Source organism: Oncorhynchus clarkii, chromosome 17 (assembly GCF_045791955.1).
Source record: "Oncorhynchus clarkii lewisi isolate Uvic-CL-2024 chromosome 17, UVic_Ocla_1.0, whole genome shotgun sequence".
NCBI classification, from domain to species: Eukaryota; Metazoa; Chordata; class Actinopteri; order Salmoniformes; family Salmonidae; genus Oncorhynchus; species Oncorhynchus clarkii.
The window spans coordinates 2,376,360-2,391,607 of record NC_092163.1 but is presented as its reverse complement, the minus strand read 5'-3'; the positions used below and the strand labels follow the sequence as shown (position 1 = coordinate 2,391,607).

Here is a 15,248-nt window from a genome sequence, read left to right as displayed (position 1 = left end):
CAAAAGATAAATGCTCACTAACAGGGATGTAAACAAATTTGTGCACAACATTTTGAGAGAAATAAGCTTTTGGTGCTTATGGAACATTTCTGGGATCTTTTATTCCAGCTCAGGAATCATGGGACCAACACTTTACAAGTTGCGTTTATATTTTTGTTTAGTGTATGTTGGCTAGACCTTCTATAAATCAATCATTTCACCGTATTAGCGTAAAATAAATATAGACTATGCAGAGCCTTTGGTTCATTCGGATCTATCAGCTGTAGTTACATAGACCCGAGATCCGATGACAATCAAACAGGACCCACCCTGACCCGAGGGACAAGTTAGAATTTCAGACCAGAATGGGCCCGGGTCTCGGGTATATGAAGACCTCTAATTGGCATCCAAAGTCAACAATATGAGTGTGTTGTTATGTCATGATCTGCTTGTAAACTGTAAAATGTTGTCACCTATCCTTCAACTGAATTATAAATACAAACAGTTCCAACTGTCTGTGTGGCTCCTCTTCTTCACTGAAAATGTATTATGTTGGTAGATTGTCTTTATCGATGACAAGTCAGTATAGTAACATGGTGATAATGAAGGATAACAGATGCAGTACACTGACTGTTGTAATAATATAACATCACACTGCAGATAGAAATATAATGTAATAAAAGCTGTCTTGTTTTTGTTGTTTTGGGGCGACAGGTAGCCTCGTGGTTAGAGCGTTAGACTAGTAACCGGAAGGTTGCTGGTTCGAATCCCTGAGTCGAAAAGGTACAAATCTGTCAGGCAGTTTAGGGGATGCCGTCATTGTAATTTATTTTATAAAATAATATGTGCATTTGTTTGGCCTGACTTCTGTCTGTCAAAGAGGCTAACAAAACATGTACAAACACTACGCTGATACGACGCTCACGAACATTTCCTGCCGCATCTCATAATCCAGACCAAACTCACTCGGAAAGTGGATACATTTTTTCCTCTTGCTCTACAAGACCTCACCATTTCCAATTATTTTCAGCCAAACAGGAAATCAGTTCCAGGTAACCTATTGCTAATTGTTATTATTTGTTTTAATGATGCTTGTAACACGGTCTGTAAACCAACGCATTCCAGGATGAAACCGCGCTGGTTTCAGCGGCCTGGTTTTGTTGTTCCCCCAGCTAGTTAGCTGTTAGCCAGTTAGCAACATCTCCCGTCAAAACCCGTTTGTGTAGCTAGCTAACATACTAACTTTATTTCAGGGTCACTGTTGAAGTGACCATTTCATTTCATAGTTAGCCAGCTGTCTACTCATCGTGAGTAAAATGACTGTACCAAGGAATAGGCTAACCGGCTGCTCATTGTTTAGCCACAGATAGCTAAACTAAATATGTTGTATAACTCACCTATCTAGGTAGCTAGCTCGCAAAATTATGACTTCCCGGCTACCGGTTTATGCAAACAGTTAATCCCTTGAACAAACCTACAGTGTCGTTGCGCAAAATGGTACGCAGCATCATCTGGATATTTGGGCAACAAAAATTCAACCTTCAGCTACAATTTCTGCCAAGCCGTCCACGTATACACCTACGCATGCACGTTCGATAAATTCGACGCAGTGATGGAAAAAAAAAGTGGTTGTCATACTTGAGTAAAAGTAAAGATATCTTAATAGAAAATGACTCAAATAAAAGTCACCCAGTAAAATACTACTTGAGTAAACGTCTAAAAGTATTTGGTTTTAAATATACTTAAGTATCAAAAGTAAATGTAATGCTAGGGACACACCCCAACACTCAGACATAATTTAAAAACGAAGCATTTGTGTTTAGTGAATCCGCCAGATTTAGGTAGGAGGGATGACCAGGGACGTGCTCTTGATAAGTGTGTGGAAATGGACCATTTTCATGTCCTGCTAAGCATTCAACATGTAATGAGTACTTTTGGGTGTCAGGGAAACTGTATGGAGTAAATAGTACATACTTTTCTTTAGAAATGTAGTGAAGTAAAAGTTCTCAAAAATATAAATATTGTAACGACCCTGTGTTTATAAACGCGGATATCGTCTCTGCCGCTTGAGAATGCTTTTGCGGCACAGTCGATAGCGCACTGGACTTCGGGGCTAGAAGGTCGAGGGTTCGAGTCCTGCTCCCATCCTGTTTCATTACAATATACATATTGTGATGATCAATGCATGGTCCCTTTCCCATGACTTTTTCAAGCAAATTAATAAGGAATGTCGTCATAAGAAGCAAAATTCGGGTTTCCATCAAAAAATAATGCAGCTGTGAAGCGGGGAAAAGTAACTAAGTATTTCGGGGTCACAGATCTTCTTCTTCTATGGTATAATGGCGTTCTCAACAATCGGATGTGCATTCCTCCACCCACTGTGGGGTGGATAATCAGGATCCTAAAAAGGAAATAATGTGGGTATTTCTTATTTATTTTTTCATTCAAACATTATGTATATACTGAGATGATGCATGTCTCTCCGCTCTAGTAATGGGAGTGGTTGTCCACAAAGCGGCACGGTGGGCTGTCTAGCTCCTCCCCTATCCTTTCTTTGAATTGGTGGATACATCTCATTATTGTAATCCGTTTTTGAATATTTGATGAGGGTTGTTGACGTCAACCGCCTGTATTCAATGGATTCGAGATGCTATGTCACTTTAATAATGCCACTTTAATAGTGTTTACAGATCTTGCATTTACTCATCTCAAATGTATATACTGTATTTTATACCATCTATTGCATCTTGCCTATGCCGCTCGGTCATTGCTCATCCGTATATTTATATGTATATATTCCATCTCTTTACTTAGATTTGTGTGTATTAGGTAGTTGTTGTGGAATTGTTAGATATTGCTGCACTTTCGGAACTAGAAGCATAAGAATTTTGCTACACTCGTAATAACATCTGCTGACCATGTGCATGTGTGACCAATAACATTTGATTTTATTTATGCTACTAGCCTCATGCCATGAATATGCATAGCCATCTCGACTCCAAAATAGTGTCCTACTTATATCAGTGCACTCGAAAACTACTTAAACATTACGAAAACTCTATTCGATCAAATAAACCTTGTGTAGCAAATAAGCCATTGCTTTTTTGTTGTTGACCAAATTCGACTCACTCTCATTGACCTCCATACAAAAACTCCTTGCTTGGTGGGCGAGAAAACGCCACCTGCTGGAGGGACACAGATTTGCAGCCAAGTTGGGCATCTCTTCCTATCTGTGTATACAGTCGTGGCCAAACGTTTTGAGAATGACACAAATATAAATTTTCACAAAATCTGCTGACTCAGTTGGTATGATGGCAATTTGCATATACTCCAGAATGTTATGAAACGTGATCAGATTAATTGCAAAGTCTCTCTTTGCCATGCAAATGAACTGAATCCCCAAAAAACATTTCCATTGCATTTCAGCCCTGCCACAAAAGGACCAGCTGACATCCTGTCAGTGATTCTTTCGTTAACTTCTTATGGCTTTGGGCAGTATTGAGTAGCTTTGATGAATAAGGTGCCCAGAGTAAACTGCCTGCTACTCATGCCAAGTTCCTAATATATGCATATTATTAGTAGATTTGGATAGAAAACACGCTGAAGTTTCTAAAACTGTTTGAATGATGTCTGTGAGTATAATAGAACTCATATGGCAGGCAAAAACCTGAAAAAAAATCCAACCAGGAAGTGGGAAATGTGAGGTTTGGAGTTTTTCAAGTCATTGCCTATCGAATATATAGTGTCTATGGGGGTCATATTGCACTTCCTAAGGCTTCCACTAGATGTCAACAGTCTTTAGAACCTTGTTTGATGCTTCTACTGTGGAGGTCTGCCAGAGTGCCATGAGCTGACCACGCGCATTCACGTGAGTTAGCTTGCGTTCCATTGCATTTCTACAGACAAAGGAATTCTCCTGTTGGAACATTATTGCAGATTTATGATAAAAACATCCTTAAGATTGATTCTATACATTGTTTGACATGTTTCTACGGACTGTAACGGAATGTTTTGACTTTGTCTGCTCGCGCCTCATGAATTTGGATTACTGGGCTGAACGCGTTAACAAAAGGAGGTATTTGGACATAAATTATGGACTTTATTGAACAAATCAACTGGGAACTGGGATTCCTGGGAGTGCATTCTGATGAAGATCATCAAAGGTAAGTGAATATTTATAATGCTATTTCTGACTTCTGTTGACTCCACAACATGGCGGATATCTGTATGACTTGTTTTGTTGTCTGAGCGCTGTACTCAGATTATTGCAGTGTGTGACTTTTTTTTTGGTAAAACCTTTTTGAACTCTGACACAGCGGTTGCATTAACTTTTTATGGCTGCAGGGGCAGTATTGAGTAGCTTGGATGAAAAGGTGCCCATTGTAAACGGCCAGCTCCTCAGTCTCAGTTGCTAATATATGCATATTATTATTAGTATTGGATAGAAAACACTCTAAAGTTTCCAAAACTGTCAAAATATTGTCTGTGAGTATAACAGAACTGATATTGCAGGCGAAACCCTGAGGAAAATCAAAACAGGAAGTGGCTTCTATTTTGAAAACTCCATGTTCCATAGCCTCCCTTTGCTGGATTTAAAGTGATATGAACCAGATTCCTTATCCTATCGCTTCCTCAAGGTGTCAACAGTCTTCAGACATAGTTTCAGGCTTTTATTTTGAAAAAATGAGCCAGAACGATAACATCGCGTCAAGTGGTCACATGAGTTTTGCTCGCGCAACAGAGTTTGGATAGGTATTGCTTTTCCCTCTCCTACTGTGAAAGACATTTGCGGTTGATATATTATCGATTATATATTTTAAAAACAACCTGAGGATTGATTATAAAAAACGTTTGACGTGTTTCTGTGGACATTATGGAAACTATTTGGAATTTTCGTCTGCGTTGTCGTGACCGCTCTTTTCTGTGGATTTCTGAACAAATAAACTGAGGTATTTTGGATATAAAAATAATCTTTATGGAACAAAAGGAACATTTGTTGTGTAACTGGGAGTCTCGTGAGTGAAAACATCAGAAGATCATCAAAGGTAAACAATTAATTTGATTGCTTTTCTGATTTTCGTGACCAAGCTACCTGATGCTAAGTGTACTTAATGTTTTGTCGTGAGATCGATACATTTACACAAACGCTTGGATTGCTTTCGCCGTAAAGCATAATTTCAAAATCTGACACGACAGGTGGATTAAGAAGAGGCTAAGGTGTGTTTTCCAATATTGCACTTGTGATTTCATGAATATAAATATTTGTAGATAATCAAAGGTTAGTGATTAATTTTATCTCTATTTCTGCTTTTTGTGACTCCTCTCTATGGCTGTGTTTTTTTGTGACTAGGTGCAGACCTAACATAATCGTTTGGTGTGCTTTCGTCGTAAAGCTTTTTTGAAATCGGACACTGGTGGGATTAACAACAAGATTATATTTTAAAATGGTGTAAAATACTTCTATGTTTGAGGAATTTTAATTATGAGATTTCTGTTGTTTTGAATTTGGCACTTTCACTGGCTGTTGTCATATCGATCCCGTTAGCAGGATCTAAGACATAAGAAGTAAACACAGGTGTGAGTGTTGACGAGGACAAGGCTTGAGATCACTCTGTCATGCTGATTGAGTTCGAATAACAGACTGGAAGCTTCAAAAGAAGGGTGGTGCTTGGAATCATTGTTCTTCCTCTGTCAACCATGGTTACCTGCAAGGAAACACGTGCCATCATCATTGCTTTGCACAAAAAGTGCTTCACAGGCAAGGATATTGCTGCCAGTAAGATTGCACCTAAATCAACCATTTATCGGATCATCAAGAACTTCAAGGAGAGCGGTTCAATTGTTGTGAAGAAGGCTTCAGGGCGTACAAGAAAGTCCAGCAAGCGCCAGGACCGTCTCCTAAAGTTGATTCAACTGCGGGATCGGGGCACAACCAGTACAGAGCTTGCTCAGGAATGGCAGCAGGCAGGTGTGAGTGCATCTGCACGCACAGTGATTCGAAGACTTTTGGAGGATGGTATGGTGTCAAGAAGGGCAGCAAAGAAGCCACTTCTCTCCAGGAGAAACATCAGGGACAGACTGATATTGAAGAATCAGCCCTGTGTCATGCCAACAGTAAAGCATCCTGAGACCATTCATGTGTGGGGTTGCTTCTGAGCCAAGGGAGTGGGCTCACTCACAATTTTGCCTAAGAACACAGCCATGAATAAAGAATGGTACCAACATATCCTCAGAGAGCAACTTCTCCCAACCATCCAGGAACAGTTTGGTGACGAACAATGCCTTTTTCCAGCATGATGGAGCACCTTGCCATAAGGCAAAAGTGATAAGTAAGTGGCCCGGGGAACAAAACATCGATATTTTGGGTCCATGGCCAGGAAACTCCCCAGACCTTGATCCCATTGAGAACTTGATCAATCCTCAAGAGGTGGGTGGACAAACAAAACCCCACAAATTCTGACAAACTCCAAGCATCGATTTTGCAAGAATAGGCTGCCATCAGTCAGGATGTGGCCCAGAAGTTAATCGGTAGCATGCCAGGGCAGATTGCAGAGGTCTTGAAAAAGAAGGGTCAACACTGCAAATATTGACTCTTTGCATCAACTTCATGTAATTGTCAATAAAAGCCTTTGACACTTATGAAATGCTTGTAATTATACTTCAGTATTCCATAGTAACATCTGACAACAATATCTAAAGACACTGAAGCAGCAAACTTTGTGGAAAGTAATATTTGTGTCATTCTCAACTTTTGGTCACGACCGTACTTTGTTTAGGAATAATTAGTGCGAAAATGTGCAGAATTATCTATATATTTTATAGTTGTTATCATAGTTCAAAAGGCACTGAGCTATCTTTATTTGCAGGTGCCTGGTAACAGTTGAATAAAATGAGAAAAAAGAAGAAACCCGCACACTGCTATTGATAGTATCACTGCTCTTTAATAAGCTTTACGTACAGGCTTTGAGGCCTTCGTCTGAGCTTTACGTACGGGCTTTGAGGCCTTCGTCTGAGCTTTACGTACGGGTCTCGAGGCCTTCGTCTGTGCTTTACGTACGGGCTTTGAGGCCTTCGTCGGAGCTTTACGTACGGGCCTCGAGGCCTTCGTCTGAGCTTTACGTACGGGTCTCGAGACCTTCGTCGGAGCTTTACATACGGGCTTTGAGGCCTTCGTCTGAGCTTTACGTACGGGTCTCGAGACCTTCGTCGGAGCTTTACATACGGGCTTTGAGGCCTTCGTCTGAGCTTTACGTACGGGCTTTGAGGCCTTCGTCGGAGCTTTACGTACAGGCCTCGAGGCCTTCGTCTGAGCTTTACGTACGGGCCTCGAGGCCTTCGTCTGAGCTTTACGTACGGGCCTCGAGGCCTTCGTCTGAGCTTTACGTACGGGCCTTCGAGGCCTTCGTCTGAGCTTTACGTACGGGTCTCGAGGCCTTCGTCGAAGCTTTACGTGCGGGCCTCGAGGCCTTGGTCTGAGCTTTTGTGAGCTAAAAAAAAAGTGCACCCTTATGTAGACATTCCATCGAATGGAGTCGAGGGTAAAACAAATCAGTGCTACCAAATATAACAATACATAAAACGTGTTAAACACGTCTGCAAAAAACCACAATGAGGACATTTGACCTACCGAGCAAGTTTTCAAAAGATCATTGGGTCCAGTGCAAGGAAAAACACCAGAGTCACCTGAAATAGGGGCATAATTCATGTTGACATTTACAACGTCACGCGTTTCATCATTAAGACCTTGAGGAAATCATGTCTGGAGGATGAAAATACCAAAAACATTCTCTTTTACTAAGAGTATTATTTATATCACCTCCCCTGTCTGATTATCTAGACTTTCTCTCACAAAATCTAAAAGGTAGAAATGTCATGTTTTAGGTAATTAAAATGTTCTGCGACTGGATTATCCCTGTCCTTACTCCCGATATGAATTTTTGTATCCACAGATACTCTATTTTGAGAGGTTTTACCAACATCACACAGCCCACATGGACATTTAATAATGTAGATAACATGGGTGGTGGAACACGTAATGATGTCATTTATTTGGAACCGTTTTCCTGTGTGTGGGTGGCAGAAACATTCACACTTCATCATATTGTTGCACTGTGTTCAACCTGTGCATTAATAGCTCCCATTTGGAAGAGGGCGTAAAAGAGGCTGGCTGATTTTAATTTTGTGGCTGGCAGTTGGCATGGACCAATTTATCGCGTAAATTGCGACCTTTCCTCGATACAATACGTGGTGGATTCTTAAATTCAGCTGGCAAAAGCTAGGTCCGTGGAATAAAACATGCCAGTGTTTTCTTGACAGCATCTCCGACTTTGTGCGAGTTCAAAGTGTATGTGGCGGTGAACATTACAGAGGGTTCTTTAACTCTAGTGGGTCTTTTTTTTGTAGCAGTTCATCTCGTATTTTCTCCAATGCCACATTAAGATCTTCATCCACACGGCAGGGTAGCCTAGTGGTTAGAGTGTTGGACTTGTAACCGGAAGGTTGCAAGATCAAATCCCCGAGCCGACAAGTAAAAAATCTGTTGTTCTGTCCCTGAACAAGGCAGTTAACCCACTGTTCCCCAGTAGGCTGTCATTTTTCAAAAATGTGTGGAGAGTAGCCTCTTAGAACCCTATTGCCCATCTTCGCTGCTTTTTCTAGATAGTACTCTGTGGAGTGGCATATACTCTGAAAAACGGGCTTCTTGGAAGTCCTCTTCATAATGTCTCAGGGTGGATGCTGTCACCCTTGTAATAGAGTATTTCTGTCCGTTTCTTTGTTGTAAGTTGTAAACAGAGTTCCATTTGATTTCTCAATCCACATATCGAGTAATGAACACATTTAGTGTCCCATTCAATAGTGAATTTGAGATTGGGGTCAATGTCATTGAGTAATGCCATAAAATCTGACAGCTCTTCCCCCCCCCCCCCCCCCCCAACACATATGCAAATAAATTCATCAATATATCAATACCACTCATTCAGGACTTTATTCAAAAATAGATTTTTGATTTTCCTTGTTCACAATACGTTCTTCAAAACAACCCACAAAGTTTAGCACTGAGCTCTGAGCGAATGTGGAGCCCATCGATGTTCCATTCATTTGGAGGTATCAAACCTATAAATCATTATCAAACCTATAATAGTTTGGTCAAAACACATTGAGCTCCAGAATTACGTTTATTGGTGGGTATTCGTTAGTATCTCTGTCTCTCAAATAGTGAGCTAAGGCTGCCAGCCCCCACTGTATGGGGAATGCTAGTATGTAGACTCTCAAAGTATATCTATAAGATATTATTTGTTTATTTTTTTTAAAGCAAACAACAATGTTGTTTGTGTGTGTACTCTTATCTTGTGGACGTTGTGCTGCAGTAAAAGGTCCATTCTACTCAGGAACACTTCTAGTCTCCAAGTCCACTGAGTTTACACCCCCAGGAACACTTCTAGTCTCCAAGTCCACAGAGTTTACACCCCCAGGAACACTTCTAGTCTCCAAGTCCACAGAGTTCACACCCCCAGGAACACTTCTAGTCTCCAAGTCCACAGAGTTTACACCCCCAGGAACACTTCTAGTCTCCAAGTCCACTGAGTTTACACCCCCAGGATCGTCGCTGCTCATTTTGCGTCCCTTAAAGAGTGACCAATCAGCTTTAATCCACTTGTTTGTCATATTGGACATAAATATCTGTGTCTATAAAGCCAGGGTCGAGCCTACTCACTAGAGTCTATAGAAGGGGTGGGCAAACTGTTTGGCTCAAGGGCCACATCGTGATTTTGAAATTCACATTTTGGGGGGGACCAATTGTTTGTTAAATTCAATTTGCGGGGAACTCCCGAGTGGCGCAGCAGTCTAAGGCCCTGCATCGCTGTGTCACTACAGACACGGGTTCGATCCCAGGCTCTGTCACAGCTGGTCATGACTGGGAGACCCAGCATCGTCCGGGTTAGGAGAAGGTTTGAAAGGCTGAGATTTCCTTGTCCCATCCCGCTCCAGCGACTCCTGTGGCGGGCTGGGCGTATGCACGCTGACACGGTAGCCAGGTGTACGGTGTTTCCTCTGACACATTGGTGCGGCTGACTTCCGGGTTAAGCGGGCATTGTGTCAAGAAGCAGTGTGGCTTGGCTGGGTCGTGTTTCGGAGGACGCACAGCTCTCAACCTTCGCCTCTCCCGAGTCCATACGGGATTTGCAGCAATGGGACAAGACTGTAACTACCAATTGAGATGCCAAAAAAAAAAAAAAGGAAACTTTTTTTTTTTTCTTTAGGTTTAACTCAGCATCACTCTGTTACCTTGGAATTGTCCCTTATTCTAACACAAGAAAGTGCTTCTTTTTTTGGGGGGGGGGGGAGGGGGATTCCTGCTGGACAGGATGTGTGGATAGCTAGCTTAGATGTTTGTCTTTTCTAGAGCTATACCACGATCAAGGTTTGTGAAAATCACCCTGAACTCTTTTGGTCTCGTCTTTTAGATCCACCTCTAGCCTACCATGTCTGAATCGGGTTCTGGTTGTGGTGTTCCAGCCCAGAGAAGCTCACAGCTGGGTCCAGAGATGCTGTCAGTGATGCTGGATAACTGCAGTCAAACAGTGGAATTCAATGTGATTGTCAAGGAGGAGGGCGAGGAGAGAGAAATCAATGAGCAGGAGGAGGAAGAGAGAGAGGAGGACAGGAACTCTGTTGACTCAGGTAAATTCAGGCTAACATCCTCTTTGGTTCAGACGTAAACAACCCAAAATAACCATTGATTTCCTGGTTCATTAAGAAATGTAAACTTACATATGTTTTTGGGTGTTGAATAAAATATTAATTCAGAATATTTAGGCAATTTAGCTGGCTAACTCATTGATTCTGGTTTGTAGTATAAACCCTCAGGCTTCTGTATGTGGGAAGGCGAATGCCAAAACAAAAATGTCTACAGACCAATGTGCAATGCATTGTAATTTGACAATTGTGTTATACAGTGGGGCAAAAAAGTATTTAGTCAGCCACCAATTGTGCAAGTTCTCCCACTTAAAAAGATGAGAGAGGCCTGTAATTTTCATCATAGGTACACTTCAACTATGACAGACGAAATGAGAAAAAAAATCCCGAAAATCACATTGTAAGTTTTTTATATGTGTGATGCAACAAGCCCATTGCAAAGTATTTATTTCAATACTCTGTTAATTATAATGACTGAATCCTGCATTATTAAACTGAAATACTTTGTTTCTCTCTGTCTGTTTCTTATCCTATATCTGTTCATATTCTTACAGGAGAGAGCCCCAACCCAGACTCAGTCAACAAGCCCAGTTCCACAGCATCAATACTACCTGGCCGTGGGAGTTACCCCTGTCCTCAATGTGAGAAGAGTTTCAGTTCCTCAACTAACCTAAAGAATCATCAAAGAGTGCACACTGGAGAGAAACCTTTTGACTGCTCAACATGTGGGAAGAGTTTCAGTGAGAAAGTAAACCTCAAGAGACATGAGAGAGTACATAGTGGAGAGAAGCCTTACCACTGTACCACATGTGGGAAGAACTTCAATCATTCAGGAAGCCTTAAGCAACATCTGCGAATACATACAGGGGAGAAACCTTACCATTGCTCTCTTTGCGGGAAGAGTTTCAGTCGAGCAGGAGACCTGAAGACTCATCAGAGATCCCACAGCGAAGAGAAGCCGTACCACTGCTCTCTTTGTGGGAAGAGTTTCAATCAGCCAGGAAACCTAAAAAGTCATCAGCGAATACACATTGGAGAGAAGCCTGCCTGTGCTTTAAATTTGATTGTCAAAGAGGAGGAGGATGAGAAGGAAATCGATGAGAAGGAAAAGAGAGAAGTTGAGGAAGAGGAAGAAAATAGTGGTGTAATTAACCTAGGTACATCAAGACTTCCTGGTCGTGGGAGTTACCCCTGTCCTCAATGTGGAAAGAGTTTCAGTTCTTCAGGTAATCTAAAAAATCATGAGAGAGTACATACTGGGGAGAAACCTTTCCACTGTGCCACATGTGGGAAGAGTTTCAGTGAAAAAGTCAACCTCACGAGACACGAGAGGGTACATAGTGGAGAGAAGCCTTACCACTGCACCCAATGTGGGAAGAGCTTCAATCATTCTGGAAGCCTTAAGGAACATCAAAGAGTACATACAGGGGAGAAGCCGTACCACTGCTCTCTTTGTTGGAAGAGTTTCAGTCAGCCAGGAAACCTTAAGAAACATCAGAGAATACATACAGGGGAGAAGCCTTACCACTGCTCTCTGTGCGGGAAGAATTTTCGTTTCGCAGGAGACCTAAAGAATCATCAGAGATCACACAGTGGAGAGAAGCCTTACCAATGCTCTCTGTGTGGTAAGGGATTCACTCAGCTAAGAATTCTTAAAAGTCATCAGAGGATACATATTGGAGAGACGCCTGTCTGTGCGTTCAATGTATTTCTCCAGGAGGAGGAGAGTGAGAGGGAAATCAATGTGGAGGAAGAGGAGGACAATAGTGGTGTAGTTGACCCAGATATATCAAGACTACTTGGTCGTGGTCGTTACCCCTGCCCTCAATGTGAGAAGAGTTTCCGTTCCTCAAGTAATCTAAAAAATCATCAAAGAGTACACACTGGAGAGAAACCTTTCCACTGCTCCCAATGTGGGAGGGGTTTCAGTGAGAAAGTAAACCTTAAGAGACATGAAAGAGTACATAGTGGAGAGAAGCCTTACCACTGCACCACATGTGGGAAGAGTTTCAATCATTCAGGAAGCCTTAAAGAACATCAGAGAATTCATACAGGTGAGAAACCTTACCACTGCTCACTGTGCGGAAATAATTTCCGTTTTGCGGGAGACCTAAAGAATCATCAGAGATCACACAGTGGAGAGAAGCCTTACCACTGCACTCAGTGTGGAGAGAGATTCACTCAGCTAAGAAGTCTAAAAAGGCATGAGAGAATATCCATTGGAGCGAAGCCTGCCTGTGCTTTCCATGTGATTGTCCAAGAGGAGGAGGAGGAGGGAGGAGAGAGAGAAGTTGAGGGAGAGGAGAGTAACGTGAAATAAAGGTGAAGTGAGGATACTTAAGCTAACTCAATTGCTATTGAAATTCACACCTTTCCTTGCAATGGCATCTTCTGTGACAACATGGTCATGGACAGCACCATTTAGGGCTATCTTCATCTTCTTTTACTTCTATGAGTGTATTGGAAGTTCACAAATGAACTCAACTTGAATACCACCACCACCTAATGTGCTGGAGAGTGTATTAATCTGACCTTTATTTTGACAGGGAGTCAATACTGAGACCGAGGTCTCTTTTCCAGATGAGGCCTGTATAGCATCACAATACACATTAAACTACCAATTCATATACACATGAATACACAATAAACACATTAAACTACACATTCGTATGCACGTTAAAATACATGTTATTGTACACAACAATACACGAAAACCAAAACAAACATATTCGGTAACAAGGTCTCATAACAACCGTCTGAAAGGCCCTGAAGTCACTAATTCCTGCATTGTAAATCATTCCACACACAAGGCGCAAGGAAACGAAAGGCTGATCTACTTAAATCTCTAGACACCAAAGGAGTCTCTATAAAGTTAATAAATCCTCTTATGGATTGGACCCTTTTTTTTCCTCCAATTTTCACCTAAAATGACCCAAATCTAACTGCCTGTAGCTCAGGACCTGAAGCAAGGATATGCATATTCTTGATACTCCCAGGAATGATGGATCATTAACTTATACATTAACTTTCACACATCTAGATGGCTGGGCAGGTTGGGTGTGGAGCCAGAGACAGCAGGGGTTCAAACTGGAGAACCCAGTGCCTGTATTTAAATAGAACAATAACAATTTAATGTATCAAATAAAACTATGCTACATTTTATCTGTAAGAAGGACCTTGTTCAGGCAGGTGACCAAGAACCCAATGACCACTGACGGAATTCCAGTGTTCCTGGGCTGAGATGGGAGAACCTGCCAGAAGGACAACCGTCTCCACAGAGCACTTTATCTGGACTTAATGGGAGAGTGGCCAGACGGAAGCCACTCCTAAGAAAAAGGCACATGACAGCAGGCCTGGAGTTTGCAAAGAGGCACGTTAAAAAGACTCTAAGAGCATAAAGGCAAAAATATTCTGTGGTCTGATGAGACAAACATTTTAACTATTTGGCCTGAATGCAAAGCTCTATGTCTGAAGGGAAAAAAAACAGGAACAGTTCATCATTCGTCAAACACTATCCCTACCATGAAGCATGGTGGTGGCAGCGCAATGCTTTTCAGTGGCAGGTACTGGGAAGCATGGTGGTGGCAGCGTGATGCTTTTCAGTGGCAGGTACTGGGAAGCATGGTGGTGGCAGCGTGATGCTTTTCAGTGGCAGGTACTGGGAAGCATGGTGGTGGCAGCGTAATGCTATTCAGTGGCAGGTACTGGAAAGACTGATAAGGATATAGGGAACAATGAATGAAACCAAATTAGGGCTGACCCCATTTTTAGTCTACTGGTTGATTGTTTGGTCGATAGTTTGTTGGTCGGCTGAGATTTCTTTAGGTGTGCAGTCACAAATATATATATATATATATATATATATATGTGTATAGCCGTTGAATTTGCCGCCATTTCCTAGACCATGTTGCTATGTGCATAACAGCAAAGTTAACCCTCATATTGGTGTTGTTTACACTATTCCCAACGGGCAGAATAATATTATTGTAATCTTAAAACAGCCTCTGTTTGTCACGCATAATATGCACGCAGCTCTGGCTCCTATACCCTCCCTCCTTTCTCTTGATCTCGTGCATCTTTGTTGTTATTGTCGTGATCGTCATTATAATAACGTCATTGTCATTCGTAGGCTTCTTATAATAGGACTCTTCTATAACCACCATCGAGCTGTGGGCTTAAGAGCGCGTCCTGTTTTAGTCTTAATACTGTAACGTCGCTCTGTGTCAATCAATCATTTGTTCGTGTCGTGTCATCGCACAGCATGCGAGTCATTCATGCAATCAATCATTTGTTTGTTTCGTTTCGTGTCATCGCACAGCATGCGAGTCATTCACGCAATCAATCATTTGTTTGTTTCGTTTCGTGTCATCGCACAGCATGCGAGTCATTCATGCAATCAATCCTTTGTTTGTTTCGTGTCGTGTCATCGCACAGCATGCGAGTCATTCATGCAATCAAGCATTTTAGTTTTAACATGAAAGAACAAAGGGAGTTTTGGGTAATTAGCCTGAACAATACATAAACCGGCCTAAACAATAAATAAACCGGCCTAAACAGCACATAAACCGCAA

The 15,248-nt window shown here is 41.8% G+C and overlaps 1 protein-coding gene across 1 annotated transcript in view; it reads left to right on the top strand.

Moving 5' to 3' along the window:
- The first annotated feature begins 940 nt into the window (after positions 1-940).
- The window catches only part of LOC139370015 (uncharacterized), a 50,620-nt gene continuing 36,312 nt past the window's right edge, over positions 941-15,248 (top strand). Inside the window, exons 1-4 of the mRNA XM_071109299.1 lie at positions 941-1,031; positions 10,446-10,662; positions 11,232-11,721; positions 11,863-12,506. Coding sequence (XP_070965400.1) covers positions 10,464-10,662; positions 11,232-11,721; positions 11,863-12,506 — 1,333 coding nt within the window. The 5' untranslated portion in view covers positions 941-1,031; positions 10,446-10,463. The remainder of the gene's footprint in view (positions 1,032-10,445; positions 10,663-11,231; positions 11,722-11,862; positions 12,507-15,248) is intronic.